General features: G+C 47.3%; 1 protein-coding gene across 3 annotated transcripts in view; it reads left to right on the top strand.

Annotated features, from left to right (window-relative positions):
* Window positions 1-22,492, top strand: part of TTC3 (tetratricopeptide repeat domain 3) — a 210,500-nt gene that overhangs the window by 171,528 nt on the left and 16,480 nt on the right. For all 3 annotated transcript variants that reach the window (XM_077293880.1, XM_077293881.1, XM_077293882.1), the window contains 6 exons: window positions 3,111-3,170; window positions 3,978-4,051; window positions 4,207-4,362; window positions 5,988-6,705; window positions 8,614-8,679; window positions 15,900-16,049. In XM_077293880.1, the coding sequence (XP_077149995.1) occupies window positions 3,111-3,170; window positions 3,978-4,051; window positions 4,207-4,362; window positions 5,988-6,705; window positions 8,614-8,679; window positions 15,900-16,049 (1,224 nt within the window). The remainder of the gene's footprint in view (window positions 1-3,110; window positions 3,171-3,977; window positions 4,052-4,206; window positions 4,363-5,987; window positions 6,706-8,613; window positions 8,680-15,899; window positions 16,050-22,492) is intronic.

Below are 22,492 nucleotides of genomic sequence, written 5' to 3'. Positions count from 1 at the left end.
TGGCAGGAGGAGATCCAGGAGAGGGCAGGGTCTGTGATGGCAGGAGGAGATCCAGGAGAGGGCAGAGTCTGTAATGGCAGGAGGAGATCCAGGAGAGGGCAGAGTCTGTAATGGCAGGAGGAGATCCAGGAGAGGGCAGGGTCTGTGATGGCAGGAGGAGATCCAGGAGAGGGCAGGGTCTGTGATGGCAGGAGGAGATCCAGGATAGGGCAGGGTCTGTGATGGCAGGAGGAGATCCAGGAGAGGGCAGGGTCTGTGATGGCAGGAGGAGATCCAGGAGAGGGCAGGGTCTGTGATGGCAGGAGGAGATCCAGGAGAGGGCAGGGTCTGTGATGGCAGGAGGAGATCCAGGATAGGGCAGGGTCTGTGATGGCAGGAGGAGATCCAGGAGAGGGCAGAGTCTGTAATGGCAGGAGGAGATCCAGGAGAGGGCAGGGTCTGTGATGGCAGGAGGAGATCCAGGAGAGGGCAGGGTCTGTGATGGCAGGAGGAGATCCAGGAGAGGGCAGGGTCTGTGATGGCAGGAGGAGATCCAGGAGAGGGCAGAGTCTGTAATGGCAGGAGGAGATCCAGGAGAGGGCAGGGTCTGTGATGGCAGGAGGAGATCCAGGAGAGGGCAGGGTCTGTGATGGCAGGAGGAGATCCAGGAGAGGGCAGGGTCTGTGATGGCAGGAGGAGATCCAGGATAGGGCAGGGTCTGTGATGGCAGGAGGAGATCCAGGAGAGGGCAGAGTCTGTAATGGCAGGAGGAGATCCAGGAGAGGGCAGGGTCTGTGATGGCAGGAGGAGATCCAGGAGAGGGCAGGGTCTGTGATGGCAGGAGGAGATCCAGGAGAGGGCAGGGTCTGTGATGGCAGGAGGAGATCCAGGAGAGGGCAGGGTCTGTGATGGCAGGAGGAGATCCAGGAGAGGGCAGAGTCTGTAATGGCAGGAGGAGATCCAGGAGAGGGCAGGGTCTGTGATGGCAGGAGGAGATCCAGGAGAGGGCAGAGTCTGTAATGGCAGGAGGAGATCCAGGAGAGGGCAGGGTCTGTGATGGCAGGAGGAGATCCAGGAGAGGGCAGGGTCTGTGATGGCAGGAGGAGATCCAGGATAGGGCAGGGTCTGTGATGGCAGGAGGAGATCCAGGAGAGGGCAGGGTCTGTGATGGCAGGAGGAGATCCAGGATAGGGCAGGGTCTGTGATGGCAGGAGGAGATCCAGGAGAGGGCAGAGTCTGTAATGGCAGGAGGAGATCCAGGAGAGGGCAGGGTCTGTGATGGCAGGAGGAGATCCAGGAGAGGGCAGGGTCTGTGATGGCAGGAGGAGATCCAGGAGAGGGCAGGGTCTGTGATGGCAGGAGGAGATCCAGGAGAGGGCAGGGTCTGTGATGGCAGGAGGAGATCCAGGAGAGGGCAGAGTCTGTAATGGCAGGAGGAGATCCAGGAGAGGGCAGGGTCTGTGATGGCAGGAGGAGATCCAGGAGAGGGCAGGGTCTGTGATGGCAGGAGGAGATCCAGGAGAGCGCAGAGTCTGTAATGGCAGGAGGAGATCCAGGAGAGGGCAGAGTCTGTAATGGCAGGAGGAGATCCAGGAGAGGGCAGGGTCTGTGATGGCAGGAGGAGATCCAGGAGAGGGCAGGGTCTGTGATGGCAGGAGGAGATCCAGGAGAGGGCAGAGTCTGTAATGGCAGGAGGAGATCCAGGAGAGGGCAGGGTCTGTGATGGCAGGAGGAGATCCAGGATAGGGCAGGGTCTGTGATGGCAGGAGGAGATCCAGGAGAGGGCAGAGTCTGTAATGGCAGGAGGAGATCCAGGAGAGGGCAGGGTCTGTGATGGCAGGAGGAGATCCAGGAGAGGGCAGGGTCTGTGATGGCAGGAGGAGATCCAGGAGAGGGCAGGGTCTGTGATGGCAGGAGGAGATCCAGGAGAGGGCAGGGTCTGTGATGGCAGGAGGAGATCCAGGAGAGGGCAGGGTCTGTGATGGCAGGAGGAGATCCAGGATAGGGCAGGGTCTGTGATGGCAGGAGGAGATCCAGGAGAGCGCAGAGTCTGTAATGGCAGGAGGAGATCCAGGAGAGGGCAGAGTCTGTAATGGCAGGAGGAGATCCAGGAGAGGGCAGGGTCTGTGATGGCAGGAGGAGATCCAGGAGAGGGCAGGGTCTGTGATGGCAGGAGAAGATCCAGGAGAGGGCAGGGTCTGTGATGGCAGGAGGAGATCCAGGAGAGGGCAGGGTCTGTGATGGCAGGAGGAGATCCAGGATAGGGCAGGGTCTGTGATGGCAGGAGGAGATCCAGGAGAGCGCAGAGTCTGTAATGGCAGGAGGAGATCCAGGAGAGGGCAGAGTCTGTAATGGCAGGAGGAGATCCAGGAGAGGGCAGGGTCTGTGATGGCAGGAGGAGATCCAGGAGAGGGCAGGGTCTGTGATGGCAGGAGGAGATCCAGGAGAGGGCAGGGTCTGTGATGGCAGGAGAAGATCCAGGAGAGGGCAGGGTCTGTGATGGCAGGAGGAGATCCAGGATAGGGCAGGGTCTGTGATGGCAGGAGGAGATCCAGGAGAGGGCAGGGTCTGTTCATGTTCCAGGAGTTTGGAGTGCACTGGAACAGTGATCTGGGTCGATAGGTGGATGTAGAGGTCTGGTCCAGGGATGGTTTCTGTTTTTCAGGATAGGTGTGATTGTGGTAAGTTTAAAACAGACACTAAAATAACAGGTTGATCATCTAGAATTCAGAATAGACCCATCTCTGCCTTATAGTTTTACAGAAACTTTCGCCACTTTTGATCTATTGACTGCTCTTCACCACAATCTTTAAATTATGACACAATACAAGATAAGGTGCGAAATAAAAAGCTCTGTATGTGTATTTTGTGTATGTGTGTAATGCTCCGATACTACACCTATATTTCTGCCTCGGCTGTAAGCTCATGTACAGGTCTGACCGAGGGATGTCAAATAGCATGTAATCAAAATAAATAACTATATTTACCAATATATCAGCGTGTGAGAACCTCACTGAATGCATAGTACCTCGGTGTAATATACTAGTATGATGATGTACTGTCCTCTATATTTACCGTAATATTCCCACGACTGTGGATTGCAAGCTTACAACTCCTTCTCTTTCCGATAGAATATATGTATGAACCTTAAGACTAAACACAAAAAAAAGAAACGGAATCAAGCAGTAAAGGTAAATTTCTCTGTTATTTTCATCCATGACTGCTCATATATTGCATTGTCATATCCTCGTTATCTTCCTATACTTACTGATCACTGGCGTCATCCATGTCTCTTCTTCACGTCTTGATCACAGTTCTGATTAACTGGCTGTGTGGAGCAGAAATCCTTTTCTTAAAGGGAATATGTCGCTAGGTTTATTAGTTACCCAATCTGAGAGCAGGATTATGTAGAGAGAGACCCTGATTCCAGCACTGCATCACTTACTGGGCTGCTTGCTGCAGTTTTGCTAAAATCAGGGTTATTTGCTGCAGATCTAGCAGCTCTCTGAATGCTGAGGCCTGTATAACCCCACCGCTGTTTGGCAGCTTTCTGTGTACACTGTGCAGAGGCAGAAAGCTGCCAATCAGAGTTGTGGGGGATCGTTATACAGAGCTCACAAATATGGAGGGCTACTAGGCCGGTAGTGATAATAACCTGCTGATAAAACAGTGAGTATATCTGATCAAACTCGCAAATGCAAGTCTATGAAGCCATGAAAAAATTGAACTCTGATGTCATCTGTCTTTTTTATGGATTGTTTGATAAAAGAAACTTTAGAAACATCAATACTCAGAGGAAGAGAAGGGTCCTGACCCATCACCACCATCACCTGTACTCCAGAGAAGTACGTCCTGATGTCAGTGCGGGTTAATAGACTAGGGAAAAAGCCGGGGATTGGAAGCTTTTTTTATTAGCACAGCTTCAGCTTTCCGTAAAAATAATTTCTATCAATGTTCAGTTTAAAATCTATTTCCCTCTCTTCCATTTTGCTTTTCAGCCCATGTACAAGTTGTCAGGAGCCGTCAGCACTAGATCACAGGACGAGGATATTTTTACTGAAGAAAACACCTTGTGAGTCTGTCCCCTGTACTGTGTCCAGTCCGTATGGGTTTCTACAATGTCTGTCGTTATTTTCTTGGAAGTCGGATTTTCAAATCATTTCTGCCCGTCACCATCTTAGGTTATTGTAAAATCTTATAACTGTATTTTTATTTTTTATTTTCCAGAAGCCTTTTGGATCCCAATGAACCGTTTTTGGTTCCCGAGTCGCTACGCGGTGACTTGGACGAGTTCGATGCTCTGTATGAATTTGCTTTATTTGACCAAAGTGACCAGGAGGTGGTAGTTGATTCCACGGAGCCTATCCGGGAAACCCTCTATGAGTAAGTGGGGTTGTTTAAATTGTCAGCAAACTTTTTAATATATCTTATCAGAAATTATGCTTCTTTCTCCACCTATGAGCCACTTCTCCCACCCAATGACCTCATTCACTGACCTGCTCAGTACAGATTTATAACGACCCCTATGCTGCTACTTCTGAAAACATATTGCGTAGAGGTAGGAGAGCAGGAATCCCTCATGTCGGTGTCTGCCGTGAATGTTGGACATCATACCAGCTATTAAAAACTGGTGGAAAATGTGGGTTAACGGGTCATAAAATGACCGGAATTAATACATTATTCTTATCCCAATGCTAACATTGGCTTTGTAGCTTGGCCTTCTAGGGAGTATTTAATGAGAAAATGACGGACGATGGTCCCAATTCATCAAAGCTTTTTATGTATTCTTGTGTAAAAAGCATTGGAAAGTCGTATAATTTTGACGCTTAAATTTTGTGACTTGCAGTTCTCACATCATTTTCACCCAGCTCCAATAAATTGATATATCTGACCCTATTTTTCCCCCCTTTTTATGTTTTTTTTTATCAGTTTTTAATCTGATCACTGGGACTACTAATAGGATAACATTTCCTGTTTGTGGTTTTTTCTATTCTCCGCAGTCATCACATTATCATTACAGGCAGAATTACAATGACTGATAACGCCTCTATATACAGTAGATAACACAGGATCCACCATTCACAATAGGTGATGTCACAGCTCACCTCCTCCTCCTGTACAATGACTGATAACACCTCTATATACAGTAGATAACACAGGATCCACCATTCACAATAGGTGATGTCACAGCTCACCTCGTCCTCCTGTACAATGACTGATATCACCTCTATATACAGTAGATAACACAGGATCCACCATTCACAATAGGTGATGTCACAGCTCACCTCCTCCTCCTGTACAATGACTGATAACACCTCTATATACAGTAGATAACACGGGATCCACCATTCACAATAGATGATGTCACAGCTCACCTCCTCCTCCTGTACAATGACTGATAACACCTCTATATACAGTAGATAACACGGGATCCACCATTCACAATAGATGATGTCACAGCTCACCTCCTCCTCCTGTACAATGACTGATAACACCTCTATATACAGTAGATAACACAGGATCCACCATTCACAATAGGTGATGTCACAGCTCACCTCCTCCTCCTGTACAATGACTGACAGCACCTCTATATACAGTAGATAACACAGGATCCACCATTCACAATAGGTGATATCAAAGCTCACCTCCTCCTCCTGTACAATGAAAGGCAGTGAACAGCACTCCATAGGTTCTGGTATTCTTTGTAGCTGCTGATGGCCATTTTCATGAATTGTTACCCCCAGAATAGTTTGCTTGAACTGACTCCCTAACCTTTTTGTTATCTTGTTCAAGTTCTAAAAATATAAATGCCTTTAAAGGGAACTTGCTTTCTCTGGGTAGTTGGAGCAGCCAGTGCTCGCATGCCTCTTTTATGGGTTGGTGGATGATCTGGGTTGTGCAGGCTCGTCTGCTTAGGAAACATCAGACCGATTTCCTGTCGTCTTTGGTTGGAAAAGTGTCCGTTCTCCTTTGTTACCTCTACTCAGCTCATTGTCTTTTTCTTGCAGGTACTTCGCTCAGATTTTAGATGAGCACGGTCCTTTGAAACCTGACGATGAACGTCTGATAGGACAATATAAAGATTTCCCGGAAGAAACCCACAGGATGGTGGAAGCGGCCGGCGGTCTTAAAAATTTTCTTTTGCAGTCTTACGAATTTACCATAGTAGAAGACATGATTGCTCTGTCCGTTAACTACAATCTTGCGTTCACAGCATTCCGGGAGAATTATCTGCTAAATCCCACAGCGGAGGAATTCAAGCCTTCCTATTCTAGCCTTGTATGTGATAACATAGACTCTTATTATGCTACTGACCACCTGGATTATATGTCCAGTGACTCCAGTGCCACCGAGTGTAGCGAGCGTCCTGCCCTTTATAATGACTTGGATCGAAATTATCAGAAATTCGCTGAACCGTTTAACAACGCTCGCCTCGGGACGTTATCCGATTCGGAGTTGGACCTGATTGACACTGACTCTTTTGACCACCATGTCCTAGACGAAGAGTTGGATGAAGTAGGTAGCTTTTCTAGTAATGGATCTGGATCATCTAGTATAGAAGATGATTGTGATGATGATGATGAGGATGCTACAGCTCCTGAGATTAATAGTGATTTCAGCCAAGATAAATCCTATACAGAAGAATCAGACCAAAGCAATCACATCGTCTCATCCAAGAGTGAAACACAGCCTAAAAATATACAGACTGCTATAGTGTCGGTGCAGGTAAGAGGATGAAACCTTTGCTATATATATATATATATATATATATATATATATATATATATATATATATATATATATATATATACATATATACATATATATTTTTTTATAATTAGGGCAAACATTTGCTTTAAAGGAGCAGAACGGTTAAAGCTCAAGGGCTATTCCTGCACCCCTATAAATGACTCATAGTACCCCATTACTAAAATCAATGCGGCTGTAAGTATGCTCAGCCAAACTGCTGACAGACCTGACACGAGCATGTAATAAGTGCCGTGTTAGTAAACCTAAGGTACCAGATAAATATAATAACCAGGGCTGTGGAGCCCATTTTGGTGGAGTTGGAGTCAGTCATGGAAATCGAGGATTCGGAGTCGGAGGTTTGGCTCACCGACTCCACTGCCCTGATAATAACGCAACTAGACAAAAAATGTTTCAGTATACTTACCGGAAAGATTCTGGTACCAATCCGTTTTTTGTTTTTTTTTCGGCACAAGCACGCAATGGAGATGCGCATTGTCCTCTGTAAAAATCAGGTCCAATGGAGCTGATGGCGAATGATGGAACAAAAGCCAACAACAGTGGTGGTATAACCCCCCAAATATGTCAATGTCTCAATAATTTGCGATGTGGCCTTGAGCATCAATTATAGCTGGACAACGACGTCTCACGTTGTTCGCAAGTATTGTTTGCGGAGACATGGCATCCCATTCTTCTTGAAGGTGTCCCTCAGTTCATTGAGATTCTGGGGTACAGAGTTACGAGTCTCTACACGGCGACTCAGTTGATTCCACAAGTTTTCTATGGGATTCGGGCCCGGAGAAAAAGTGCAGGCCCCTCCATTTGAGGTCCCCTCGGTCTTCAGCAGCTATTGTGCGACCATGATGAGCTGGAGCACTGTCATCCATGAAGACCTGAGGCCTGTGGTGTTCATGACTGGAGGAATGATGTTGTTCAAGTAGTAGGGGCTTGTCACAAAGTGTAGGGCAGTTCTGTATTGACCAGACCACCTGCCCACACTGTAACACCACCAAAGGCCCACCTGGTGATGACCGTGGCTGATGCATTGCGCTCTCCTTGACATGTTGGTGGTCATCATTTCTGCTCAAAATGAATGGACTTTCATCAGTGAACAGCACTGAGGCCCACTGGTCCCTTGTCCCAGCGTAGATGCTGCCTGACCCATGCAAGGTGATGACGCCTGTGCCTGGTGATGTGGTCCGGTACCCTTGTAGATCATGTAACACGCAAAAAAAAAGATGTAATCTGTTTCGAATGGTCTTGTGTGGCACTTGGGTGTCTCTCACCTCCCTTAAATGTGCCTTAAATTGTGTGGCATAGATCACAATAAAGCGGTCATCAGTGTGAGATGTGACCAAAGGATGTCCACTTTTCTGCCTTTCTGTGACTCTTCCAGTCTCTGGATCTCGGTTTCAACTTGCTGATGACTCTAAGCTCAGTGGCCGCTTCCTTCTGAGAACATCCTGCTTAAAGGCTCACAATGGTGAGGTCTTCAAGACTAATTGTTAGATGTCGTCTTGGTCTCATGATGTCAAAATGTGACCGGCATGAAGAGGAGGACTCATTAATACCAATTCTAATTGAACCCCAAAATGTATTGTCTGATTTATGGATCAAACACCTGTTGTGAATGTTGATATTAAGCTCCTTGTTAGAGAACAGCAAGGTGTGCAAAAAGAACTGAGACATTGAACAGTTGGACATGGGCGTTCAGAATTTTAGAGACGGTCACATTAAGTTCACCTGAAAAGGTTACAGGGCGTTTTAGGTTCATCCTGAAATTTCACCCGATAGCCAAATGTCCCTAACTTTTTGTGAGTAGTGTGTGTTTATGTATGTATGTATGTATGTATGTATAATAATATGATTGTTTTTACTTTTCTCCAGGTAGACATCGAATATTCTCATCATGAAGTTAACACTGAACCCTTCCAACCCTATGAGACTCAGCAGGTAACTTCCTATTACATCTCTGCACCGATAACTGGTGGGGTCCGAATGTTCATCTTTTATGAGATGTTAAAGGAGTTGTCCACTATTTAGATACTATCGGCCTATCTTTTAGAATAGGTCTTCTGTATCAGATCGGGGTCCTACACCCGTTAAACCCACCCATCAGCTTTTACCAGCTCTAGCGAAACCGAATGTCAACATGTGGAAGCTGGAACAGCGCAGCTCCCTACATGTTGTACTGGTTGGTCTCGGGGACTGCAGCTGAGCTTTAACCCATTCACGACTTGCGACATATATGTACTTCATTTGTAGTTTCCTTGCCTTCGGTGCTGGCTCACAACCTGAGCCTTATACTTTCCCTGCTGTTGATGGCTGATTTAAAATTGGGTCCTCTCTGACTCCCTAGTTGCCTGCTCAGCATCTGAGTCGACATATGCTATGTTGAATAATTCTCCTGTGCAGCCTTAGTGTTCATAAAGGGAACTCTCCACTAATGATTAACTGGCCGGTGTAATAAAACAGCAGCACTACATGTATTGTACGAAACCCTAGCCTTTCCTACAGGACTATGACCCAGCAAACGCTGAATATGTGGACACAGAGAGCGCTAAACTGGGGGATAACATCGAGGTCAGTCACAAGGCTTGCCTTGTTTATAATTGGAATAAATAAAAATGTGTATTAGTAGAGACATATATATATATATATATATATATATATATATATATATATATATATATAATGTCTCTACTAATACACATTAGACTCCGTGAGTTTGTAGCAACCACCAATCTCTTGAAAAAGAACTAAAGAATTGCTCGTATGCTTACCATTGCCCCTCCTTGCAAAGAAATGTAATGCGAAGGGATGAAAAAGTCATATGCACCACGATATGGTAACGGTGAAAGGAATCTGTCAGAACTCTCCGTCTCAAACCCCACAAACTGTTTATATGGTTATATTGCTGTATTGATCAATAAAGGTATTAATGTCATTATCTCTCTAACTTTTGCTCCCTGACTGAAAAAAAAAATAGCTGTCTTAAATAATACGCATGTAAGGCTTAAGTGCTCTGGAAGTGTCAAAGCACTTCCCAAGCTGCTGCCTCCCTGGCTCTAGTCTCTGTCCAACTCCAGCTTCCTCTGCGTCACCGACGTTCTCTCATTATAAAGTTTCACCCTAAAAATGGCTGCTGCATTCCCTGCTTCTGCTTTCTCCTACGCCTCATTGGGGGACACAGACCGTGGGTGTTATGCTGCTTGCCACTAGGAGGACACTAAGTGATACAAAGAAAGTTAGCTCCTCCCCTGCAGTATACACCCTCCTGCTGGCCCTCAGCTAACCAGTTCTTGCTTAGTGTCTGTAGGAGGCACTTGGGTCTGTTTTCAGACCCCAACTTTCTTATTTTAATTTTAATTTTTCTGTAAATTTTTATTTTTTATTCAACGGAGTGAAGGGGGCGACGGATCCCTTTTATAGGGCCCGCTCTCCCCCGAACCAGCAACAGGCGAGCACGGCGAGTATACCTCCCCGTCCCTCTCCTGCGACGTTGGAGCACGCCAATTTTTACTGGGGCGACGGGTTTCCATCTTTGGTCCCGATCTCCCTTCCCCCTGCAAGACGGCGAGTACTTGGAGCCTGCTCTAATGTTCCTCTCCGGGGGCCCGACATACAAGGCCCACATTACAGGCGTTGCACAAGAGGAACGTACCAGTTCCTGAAGAGGATCCGAGAACGGAGGGAGCGCGCAGGGACAGGGGGACCTGCATCGGCAGCCATAGAGGCTGAACCGTGAGTACTCAGGAGTTTCTCCTGCGCTCCGGATCACTTGCGGCCGCCGCACATCGCCACCGCCGGACAGGCCGGAAATTTAGTCCCCGGCTTTTCAGCCGGAATAGGCCACAGTGGCCTCTATGGGGCAGGCGCCGGCGGTACTTGCGCCAGAGTCCCTGGGGAGAGGCGCCGGCGGTCGGGGAACTGCGGCGGTTAGCGTCGCTCCATTGCGGCCGCCGCGCATCGCCAGGCAGGCCAGAAATTTAGTCCCCGGCTATTCAGCTGGAGTAGGCCGCAGTGGGCAGATCCCTCCCACGGCCGTAACCCCGCCCCCTATATCGGCGCTTCTCGTCTGGGACGAGAGGCGCCCTGCAGATCTCGGGGGCCATGCTTCCTCACGCTGCCTGCGTGGAAGATGCGGTCCTGGGGGTGCCACTGGCCGGTACACCAGCGGCAATCATTCGGCGCGTGGCCCGCCGACGCGCTCCACCGGCAGGCTCCATAAATTTAGTCCCCGGCTTTTTCAGCCGGACTAGGCCGCAGGTGAAATCCCCTTCAGGGGCGAAGGTGCCTTCATGGTCCCGATGGGCTGAACCATGGTCCGGGCAGCCCCCACTGTCCCACCACTGTGAAAGCGGATGGCACAAGGAGGCGGACGGTTCCTCTCCACCTCCCTAACAAAAGGGATGATGGATTGTTGTTTATCCCTCTATCTCTGCACCTGAGGACATCCGCGGCGGCTCCATGCCGGGATGCGCACCGTTGGTGAGTGGATCCTGCCAGCGATGGGCTTCTGCAGCGGGATATTCACAGGCAGTCTCAGGCTTCCCTGTGGCCCACCTCCTTGAGGTAACGCTCCAGCCGGCTACAAAAATTTAGCTCCCGGCTTCGGCCGATGTGTAGGCCGCACCCCAGAAGCGCACTGTGGCGCCTTAAGGCGGCTCTGCCTTTTTTTCCTGGCGTCTTTCGCCTGGCACGGAAGCACTCAATTTTCTCAAGCAACAGGCGTGACTACCCCTCACTTCTACGCTGGCGCCGGCTGCAGAAATTTACGCCCCGGTTTGGGCCTATTCATGGAAGTCTCGAGACTCCGCCCACTTTGTGCCTGTGGCTCCGCCCCCTGAATTGGCGCTTCTCGCTCGCTGCGAGATTTTACCTAACCCGCATGACCAGTATTCCTGGTTTTAAAGGCACGTGACCGGTATTCTCTGGTCTTAAAGGCACGTGACCAGTATTCCCTGGCTTAAAGGCACGTGACCAGTATTCCCTGGTCTTAAGGGCACGTGACCAGTATTCCCTGGTCTTAAGGGCACGTGACCAGTATTCCCTGGTCTTAAGGGCACGTGACCAGTATTCCCTGGTCTTAAGGGCACGTGACCAGTATTCCCTGGTCTTAAGGGCACGTGACCAGTATTCCCTGGTCTTAAGGGCACGTGACCAGTATTCCCTGGTCTTAAGGGCACGTGACCAGTATTCCCTGGTCTTAAGGGCACGTGACCAGTATTCCCTGGTCTTAAAGGCGCGTGACCAGTATTCCCTGGTCTTAAAGGCGCGTGACCAGTATTCCCTGGTCTTAAAGGCACGTGACCAGTATTCCCTGGTCTTAAAGGCGCGTGACCAGTATTCCCTGGTCTTAAAGGCGCGTGACCAGTATTCCCTGGTCTTAAAGGCGCGTGACCAGAATTCCCGGGTCTTAAAGGCGCGTGACCAGAATTCCCGGGTCTTAAAGGCACGGGACCAGTAAGTATCCCCTGGTCTTAAAGGCACACGACCAGTATTCCCTGGTCTTAAAGGCTCACGACCAGTATTCCCTGGTCTTAAAGGCTCACGACCAGTATTCCCTGGTTTTAGGGGCACACGACCAGTATTCCCTGGTCTTAAAGGCACACGACCAGTATTCCCTGGTCTTAAAGGCACATGACCAATCCGAAACTGGTCATAAATGAGGAGCCTTCTGCCGCTGATCCCAGTTTATCCCAGTGTAACTAGTTCCCTCAGTCTAAACTCCCTCGTAGAGCTTTTGCCATCCAGTCCGGATATGCGATTCACTGGATAGAAGCCTCTACGTGGGACGCTATGCCTGGTCTGATTTTTAAGGGCGACAGGCACTTTAAAGGGCGCCGGTCTCCCCACACCATCAACAGACGGGCACATGAAGGTCGCTTCCAGGTATCCTTTTTCTGCATCCAGGTCTAACGCCAGACAACCTGTCCTGTCCACCCGGAGACCTGAACTCTGTGGATGTACAGAGGCACCCTTTTTCGGGCATCTGAGCACCCCCCTCTGCATCACCACTATTTAACAGAAGATGCAAGAAGGCGAATGTTCCCTCTCCACTTCCCTGTTAAGAGGATGGTGGATCGAGGCTCCTAATTTTTAACTCTGCAATGACCTGCTGGAAGCAGCGGCACATTCTGCCACTCGGCACATTAACCGGGTACAATCTCCTGTGGTTTACCTACCAGTATCCCTGCCCGATATGTCCTCAATTAAAAATGCCACGATCTGTCAAATAGCAAATCTGGTTTGTTCCGTTTTGCGGCTACGGGTCCAGCCCTCTACCCTCCCTAGCCGCCGCATGGATTGCTAGAGCAACGGTCTCCTGCCTGGAGACCTTAACTACCTTGATTCACACCAGTACCCCTTTCCCGAAGACAGTTCAGCTGGTCAATCAAATTTTTGAGCGGGAGACTAACCAAGGATCGTACGTTCCTACAGCCCCGACCAACAGTGAAAGGGTTGTCCAGGACAGTCTAGATCTAAGGGATCTTGGTTTCTAAAAAGGGAACAAGAAGTAGGACCGATCCCGGACCTCAAACTTCTAACAACTTTTTCACAAGGTTCTTCTTCTTCGAATGGAGTTCCTCCGCTCAGCCATTACTTCAACAAAAAAGGTGCAGTCTCTGGCATCCATCGACATTCGGGATGCCTAACCTCTTCAAAAATCCCTTTGCTTTTCCATTCGTGAACAGCATTTAAGTCACGACCTTTGTCCTTCGGCCTTGCTACCGCACCCAGAGTGTTCGCAAGGGTCATGGCGGCTGTCATCTTGCACCTAGAGGCGTGGCCGTCCTGCCCTGTTTGGCCGACCGTTTACCCGCCCTTGCAGGACTACGCTGAGTCGTCTATATCACTTGTGATACCCTCTCACCTGGGCTGGTGGCTAGACTTAGACAACTTCTCATTTCCAGCCCAGCAGATATCCTATTTGAGGATGATCCGGTATTCTTCCAGAAGGGTGGTAAATTTCCCTCCAGACAAGGTCATGGTTTTTCAACAGGGAGCTCGCGCTCTTGCTCACTCATCCCCTCATTTCATTCGATTTGCTGGGAGGTTTCTAACAAAAAAAAAAACAAAAAACAACGGAGACGACAATGGAAGCAGTTTCCTTCGCTCCGTTGGTTTTTCAGCAAGTCAAGCAGCCTTTCAGACGGTAGTCTCTGAGCTCCTTCTTCATCCAGGGTTTTTTCTCCCGGTTCCATGGTTACTAGTAACTTCCAATGCCAGTCCTCTTCTCCCGATCATTGCTCTGGAGATCTCAAAGGTAGTCCTATAGTAGGTCCACTACCTTATGGCGGGTCAACCCAGCTGATTTCAATTGGACAACGCCACGGCTGTGTCATACGTCAATCATCTAGCGAGTACCCACGTTCAAGCACCATGGCCAAGGTACCTCACATGGGCCGAGATCTCTCACTCGGTGATCTTGGCAGTACATGTCCCAGGAGTAGAACTCTGGGCTGCGAACATATTTAGCTGTCAGGGTTTCACCTCAAGTGAGTGGGAACTTCACCTGGAAGTCTTCCATCAGACCCGCCTTCACTGGAGCTCTACAGTTGTAGTTCGGATGGCGTCCTGACTGATCGCCTGTGTACTCGAGTTTGTTGTTCGGCCTCGAGATCCAAGAGCCATCGCACTGCATGCTCTGGTTATTCCGTGGTACCAGGTTCCACTTCCGAAAGCTTTTCAGAAGCAGAAAGGGCCCCAGTGATCCTCGGAAATCTGCACTGACCACGTCAGTTCGCTTGCGGTGCTGATAGCTTTCTGTCTTTCTGCAACAAAACTGCAAGTAGGGACCACCTCGCAGGATGTTTTCACATGTAGTTCTTCCCTATTGCATATCGTTAGATCATTGGGATCTATTCTATTAGGGAAGGTCGCCCCCCTTTTTTCTCGGCGATATCCTCATCCTGACGAGTCTTCGGTGCTAACGGGTCTTTTCAGACTTTTTTCCCTTATTTCCTAAAAAGGTAAGGTTGTCCTCAGGCCTTCCCCGTCCCTAGTTACCAAGGTGGTATTGTATCACTACTGTCATGAGGGCATAGTTCTTCCCTCATCTCTTTTGGCACCAGTCCACAAAATGGAATGAGTTCCTCATATTCCGTGCTTTGAGTAGGTACGTCTTGAGGACGGCGTCCTTCCCAAGGTTGGACACTGTATCTTGGGTTTCCTAACGGTAAGAGGAAGGCTTCCTGACGTTTACAGGAAGGGTTTGGCCGTCTTCATCGGCCATTTAGCCTGGTGTATTCCTTTCTCCATCCAGGAGTCCTTCCGTGTTAGATGACAGCCTATCTCCCTGTCTATCGTGGGTTCTAGGCACCAGGCGTCGACAAGACACGCCTGCAAGCTTGCGGATTTGTCCAGTCCGCATGCATTCTGGAAGCATTATAATTCCCAGACTTCCACAAATGTGACTCTGGGCAGGCGGACTCTGCAGGCCGCGGTGGCGCACTTGTAAGTAGCAGTTACACAGGGCCTGATCTGACGTTGTCCCCACCCAGGGACTGCTTTGGTACGTCCCACGGTCTGTGTCCCCCAATGAGGCGTAGGAGAAAGAGGGATTTTTGTGTACTAACCGTAAAATCCTTTTCTCCGAGCCAATCATTGGGGGACACAGCTCCCACCCTGGTATTGGCTTATGCTTGTTTTTTATAATCCGATATGCTATACTCTCATATATAATATGACATGCTGTAAGCTAATATGTTGTTACTGATCTCCTACTGCTTTTTGCACCGAACTGGTTAGCTGAGGGCCAGCAGGAGGGTGTATACTGCAGGGGAGGAGCTAACTTTCTTTGTATCACTTAGTGTCCTCCTAGTGGCAAGCAGCATAACACCCACGGTCTGTGTCCCCCAATGATTGGCTCGGAGAAAAGGATTTTACGGTGAGTACACAAAAATCCCTCTTTTATACAGGCTAATCCCTCCTGAGTGGCTGTGCTTTACCTTGTGATGGCTGCAAGGCATTATGGGAAAACTTGGTTTAGAAAATGTTCTTATTTTACTCTTTTCGGAATGATTGATGTGAATGGGTATGGTGTAATGCTTTGTTTCTCCAGTGGTGACGCTGCAGGTGATCACCTACTTCCAGGTATTACAAAAGATTACTGCTGATCATTTATTGGTGACCCTTTTTATATTTAATGATGAATCCTTTTGTTTTAGGGGGATATTTTACGTATGGAAAAGGAGCATCTAGTACTAACAGATCAGCTGCAAGAAGCAACGGACAAATATGACAACTTGCAAAGTCGTTACCGGGAAGAAATAGCCGTCCTGGAAGAAGAGATACAGACCACTATAACAAACAAAAAGGTATTGGTTTTCTTTCTTTTTTGGGTTTTTATTGTAGGCTGATGTATTACTCATTTAAAGGGCTTGAACCACTAGTAACCTTTTCTCAATATGTGATTTACACATATGTCCCATATCGGGTGCTGGCGCATGGAGCGAGCTCAGCTCCGAATACTCGGTAGATTCAGATATGAAATACAGCCGGCATCTGCCTATAACAGCAGTGACTTGAACTAGCTCCGATGACTGTTTAACAGAGCACCGGCTCCTCTTGTCCCACTGTGAACTCTATTCAGGGGTCTCAGTGGGTTGTCATGGTAGTCGGGGTCCTGCTGAAGACTCCTGTCGCTGCATACTACCTACCAAAAGAAAAAAGTGCAATAAAAAATTGTGAAACCACTATATGTATAGATAAAAATGACAGGCCCTCACACCGCTCCAGCCACTGAAAATGTTAAGTTTCAGGTGACACAAGCCAAATTTTTTTTTATTATTATTCATAACATTAAAATAATAATTTTGGCATGGCTGTAATTATACAGATCATAGTAATAATGTTCATTGTGTGATAAAAATGTCCTGACTACGTTTGAAAAGAAAAGTGTGGTGGGGGAGTTGTCTTGTGTGTAGGACCACCAAATGAAACAATGGCTGTTGGTTTCAGTCATTCCCCCCACAACACACTAGTTTTCTGCCTCCACTTTGCAGAGAATTTGTTGTGAGGTGATTGACTGAGCTTGTGTGACCACCAGCCCTCCACTTTTTAGATGGATCTGCACACTGAACACTGGGTGACGCTATAGTATGTAGTAAAATGTCATAGTTCTTCACTGCATTGCTCTCTGCATTGTAATATATGCGATGAGAAAAACAGGGATTTTTGTGTACTCACCGTAAAATCCTTTTCTCCAAGCCACTCAGCAGCAGCATAAACTCATAGTCCTGGGTCCCCCAATGATGCAAAGGAGAAAAGTTAATTAGTGTTCATGTGTCGACTGATGTGCATTAGAATACATGCACCTTTTGAGGTTTTTTTGCATTAGTGCTACTAAGTTAACTTGTTTCGACTAGGCATCCCCTTTATCACCTACCCACAGGATAACTTGTCTATCAGAGAAGGGTGGATGCTCTGTCCACCAAAGAAGGTTACGAGAAAAGAATTTGGACATTTGCCTTTATTGAGGGACACAGGATACCATGGGTGTATGCTGCTGACACTTGGCAAAAAAGTTGGCTCTTCCTTAGCAGGGTACACCCACCGGTACAAAGCTAACCAGTAGGAGAAGCAGCAGAAAACGTTAACCTCAACAAGCGCCACATAAGCATAACAAGGGTGAGAACTGTGTCCCCAAATGAAGGCTCCAAGAGAGATTTTACTGTATGTACCCAAAATCCTCTTTTCTCTCTCGCTTCAATGGGGGACAAAAGAGACCATGGGACTTCCTAAAGCAGTCCTAAGGGAAGTAGAAAGAAACGGAAGAATGCCCAGAGCAGGACTAGGCTCAGGAGACTGCCGCTAGCAGATCCTTCCTATCGAAGCTCGAATCAGTTGGAGCATAGGTGTGCACTCTGTAGAACTCTGAGAAGGTATATATTGAAGACCATGTAGCAGCCTTGCCGAGCTGCGACGCAGAGGTTTGATGGAACGGCCCAGGAGGCCCCCAACTTGCACTAGTGAAGTGAGCTTTGACCCTGAGCGGGGGCACTCTGTCCTGTGTGCTGTACACTTCCATGATGGCAGATCAGATCCAGCTGGCAATTGTGGCCTTGGAGGCCAGAAGACATCTGCGGTGACACTCTGGAATTAGGAAGAAAGAGTCGGAACATTTGAATGGTGCTGTTCTGGAGAGAGAGAGTTATACAAAGCCCTGATGAGGTACAACTTGTGGAGGCATTTTTCCCAAGGAGGAGTTAAAGATGGAAAAAAAGGAAGGACTATGTCTTCGTTAAGGTCGAAGGGGGAAACTACCTTCGGGAGAAAGGAAGGCACAGAACGGAGTACCACCTTATCCTAGTGAAGGAACAGTAAGGGCTAGCCTAACAAAAGAGCCGCCAGTTCTGAGATGCACTTGATTGAGGTGATGGCCACAAAGAAGGTAACCTTCCAGAACAGCAGGGGGAGAGAAACGTCCTCAATGGGCTCAAAGGAAAGGGTGAACCTGAAGAGCGTTTAGGTCCAGGTTGAGGTCCACAGAAGGACAATAGACAGGAGCAGAATGAGAAACTCCCAGTAAGAAGGTCCTGAATTATTTATTTCAAAACATCCATCAAGTCTGAAAGAAAAATGGGAGAAACTTGTTGGTATAATTGATCCTAATCATTGTAACATAATAATGTCCTCAGTCCCACAGCTGTCCACTAACGAAGCCCAGAGATTGTCACAGTTCTACCTATTACATCGGGTGTATAGAACTCATAAATTTCTCCATAAAATAGGAGTGAGAACGGATGATGTATGCCCAATATGTGGGATGAGTCCCGATGATATGTTACACATGTTCTGAGTGTGTAGCTCTCTTGAAATATTTTGGAAATGCACTATTGGTTACTTAAATGATGTCTTTGGTGTAAATATTTCAATGCAACCTGTAGTTTGTGTGCTGGGGTATGTAGATGGAGTAATTGAAGACAAAAATGAAAGATTGGCTATTAAAAGAGCACTTTACCAGATAAGGACAATTATAGCAGCACACTGGTTAAGTAATTCTCCTCCAAAATTTAGAGAATTTAGTGGGAAGATGCATTTATTAATATGGTTAGAGGAAGGTTTTGTCGATTTTGTCATTACTGGGTTCTATATCTGGATAAATTTCTCACTTTTAAATAGGGTATATATTGTAATATTACATTAAATATGTAACAACCTAAGTCACACAGGAGTAATATGGGTCTATGGGAAATAGATGTAAGCACATCACGAAATGATAGAGTACAACAATCAGCTCCTACGATTCTAGGTACATAAGTAACACAAGACCTCTCTAAGAAATTCATATAGATAGGCCACAAGAATGTATAGTTAAAAAATACAAACTTTATTTCAAACAAAAGAAAAAAGTATCTCAATTATAAATATAAACACATGAATGTGTTCATCATTAACATTACATTCATGTGTTTATATTTATAATTGAGATACTTTTTTCTTTTGTTTGAAATAAAGTTTGTATTTTTTAACTATACATTCTTGTGGCCTATCTATATGAATTTCTTAGAGAGGTCTTGTGTTACTTAGTAATTTTGAATGTGTTATGCTATATACTTTTGGACTAATTATGTATACCCGATTCTAGGTACATGTTCATTACCTTTGTATTGATAATGTGATAACTAATATATGTGTAATTAGCTTTGAAAAATACTAGCCTTTGTAATTTTTGTACCAATAATTATTAAACTGTATCAGCAGGGTCTAGAACGAACAAAGAGTAGGAGGAGGGAAGGGGTGTTTTTTTGGGAATTTGTGTTCGTTTATGTTGTATTCAGAAAACTTCAATAAAAATCTTATCTGATTAAGAGGGTCCTGACTTGAGCTTGTGAAGCTAGGTTTCTCTGGAAAGGACAGTAGGAAAGAAGAGAAAAGAACATGGGAGCTGAATGTTCTGCTTAACACCAGTGAGAAAAATTCCTTCCAAGTGCCGTCGTAGATGAGGGAGGAAGAAGGCTTCCTCTCTCTGATTATAGTCTGGATGACCTGGTCGGAGATACCTACATGCTTCAGGATTGCGGCTTCAACAGCCATGCTGTTAAATTGAGAGACTGCAAATTCTGGTGGAGACCCTGGTAAAGGAGGTCTGGACGATTCAGGAGTCTACACGGGACATCTGCTATGAGATTAACCTCTTTTGTGTGCTAAGCTCTTGTGGGCCAGTCCGGAGCCACAAACATGTCTGGTACTCCCTCAGCCTTCATATTCTTGATGAATCTGGAAATCCGCAGCAGAGGTGGAAAGAGAAATGACAGGCAGAATTGCAACCAAGGGACCAGAGCTTTGGAGGCAATAGCAAGGGGGTGGCGAGACCTGGAGTTGAAGCAAGGAACTTTTGTTGTTCATCTTGGACACCATCATGTCAACATCGTGTGCACCCCATCTTAGACAGATTTGCCTGAAAACCGATCGGTTCAGGGACCACTCACCTGAGGAAAGACCGTGGCGACTTAGAAAGTTGACTTCCCAGTTGTCGAAACCGGGAATGTGGATTGCTAATACAGCAGGTACTTTCTGTTCATCCCACACCAGAATCCGATGGACCTCCGACATGTCTGATCTGTTAGAGGTGTGCCCTTGTGATCTATGTACGCAACAGCGGTAGCATTGTTGGACTGGATGAACATGGAATTATCCGTTCGGAGATCTTGCCATTGCCAAAAGTAGATGGCCCTCAGTTCCAGGATGTCTGTGGGAAAGGAAGATTGTTGAGATTTGCAGCAGCTCTGGACCGTGAACTGGTGAAATACTGCTCCCTGACTGGCGTCCGTCATCACGATCTGCCAGTGTAATGAGAGAAAAGACCTCCCATGGTTAAGGAGGGCAGAGAAACGCCACCATTCCAGCAACTGTCTTACATGTGGCGGGAGAAGGGTGGGGCTGTACAGAGGAAGTCACCTTGTCCCAGCAAGATAGGAGAGCGAGCTGTAGAGGACAAGTGTGAAAGGCTACTTTCACACATCAGGTTTTCAGTGTCAGGCTAAATCCGGCGAATGTTGGAAAAACTGGATCTGGTGCAGATTTTGAAAAACCGATGCGACATATCCGTTTTTTTGATGGATCCGGCTAGCCTATCTAGAGTATTGGATAAAAAAAAAATTTGGAGCATGCTCAGTTTAAAAAAACCGGATCAGTCTACCAGATCCACCTTTTTACCTTTTTCCGGATTCGGCACCTTCCGGCTCCCATAGGCTTTCATTGTAGCTTTCATTGCGCTTCAGGCTTTTTCGCCGGAGACAAAAAAAAAACGTTGCAATGGACTTTTTTTCAAGAAACCAGAAGCGGCAGATTTGCCGGATCCGGCGAAAACTGGATGAAACGCAATATCATCTGGTGCAATCCGGCACTAATACAAGTCTGTGGTAAAAAAAAACCTGATCCGGCGGCAACATTCACCTGATCTGGTTTTTTTAAAATTAGCCGGATTTAGCCTGACGGCGAAAACCTGATGTGTGAAAGTAGCCAAACTGCACGACTGGAACCTCCTCCACCGCGTCTGCCATCTTGCCCAGCACACTCGTGCAGGTCTGAAGCAGACAGGGAGATGGGCATTTGAGAGTTTGAATACAGAGAAAGAGGGAGGAGCCCTTTTTGTCTGGAGAAAAGACTCTGGCTTTTATGGTATCGAAAAGCATGCCTAGAAATACTAGGCGCTGGGCTGGGATCAGAGACTAGTTTGCTGTGTTGATGAGCCACCCCAAGCGAAACAGCATGTTGAGAGTCAAGTGGAGGCTCTCTTGTAGCAATCCCAGTAGGATGAGGCTTTGAAGTAGGGAGGTGAATGCTTGAAAGAACATGGGAACCCTTGAGTGACCAGGACTAAAAAAAAAAAAAAAATGGTAGCAGGGAGAGCTAAAAACTATTTTGTAACCAGTGGTGACGACCTCTCGTACCTAGGCGACAGCGAAAACGGAGAGCCACGCGTCCCTGAATAGAAGTAGACTGCTGCCCACACTAGGGAAGGGATGTCACCAGGTGGGAGCAACCAGTCATGCGGAAGAAAATCTGTGTGATCTGGCTCAGGAGGGCTTGCTTTGAGGGCTATGTGGTCGCCAGGAAGGAGATGGCTTGATGGAGGATATGCAGGGGAACGGTCCCAGCAGTTGGATATCCCAAAGAATGAAAGGAGCGACAGTGCAGAGTGGGTTTATTGGTGAATGGACACTTGGGTATTTGCTGGGGAAGAGAGGTACTCTTCCCTGCAGTTGTGGCAGAGATAATCTGGTCCAGACTGGTCCTGAACAGGTGAAGACCCTGAAAGGGGAGACTGGTGAGGGATTTTTTATAAGCAGTGTCTGCATTCCAATCCTTAACCAAAGAAATCGGCAAATAGCCATAATTTTGCTAGAAGCAATTGCGAGGCACCCAGCAGAGTCAAGAGACTCTGTTAGGATATATTTACCTGTGTGGGCAATTTGATCAGAGAGATCGGGTATTTCTTCGGGTGGGGCTCCTGAAAGGATTCCTTGATGAAGGAGATTGGCCCAGGTGGAAACTGATTTGGACACCCAGGTGAAGGCGGAACAGAGCGAGGACCCGCAGCCTCAAAGGTGGACTTAGACATTGAATTGCTGACCATTGGAACCATTATTGAGACAACTGCTGTCCAAAAGAGGGAGGATCATGTTGGGACACCGGAGAGTTCACAACCAGAAACAGCCCAAAGTTTGAGCAGGCCGGGTGGCGGGTGCACAGGATATCCATACGTCTCCTTCTCTGGAAACGTTTGTTCAGGGGCTCCCACCTGTTAGAAAAT

Source organism: Ranitomeya variabilis, chromosome 3 (genome assembly GCF_051348905.1).
Source record: "Ranitomeya variabilis isolate aRanVar5 chromosome 3, aRanVar5.hap1, whole genome shotgun sequence".
In the NCBI taxonomy this organism is placed as follows: Eukaryota; Metazoa; Chordata; class Amphibia; order Anura; family Dendrobatidae; genus Ranitomeya; species Ranitomeya variabilis.
Note: the sequence above shows the minus strand (reverse complement) of the source record. Positions and strands in the feature narration are given on the sequence as shown.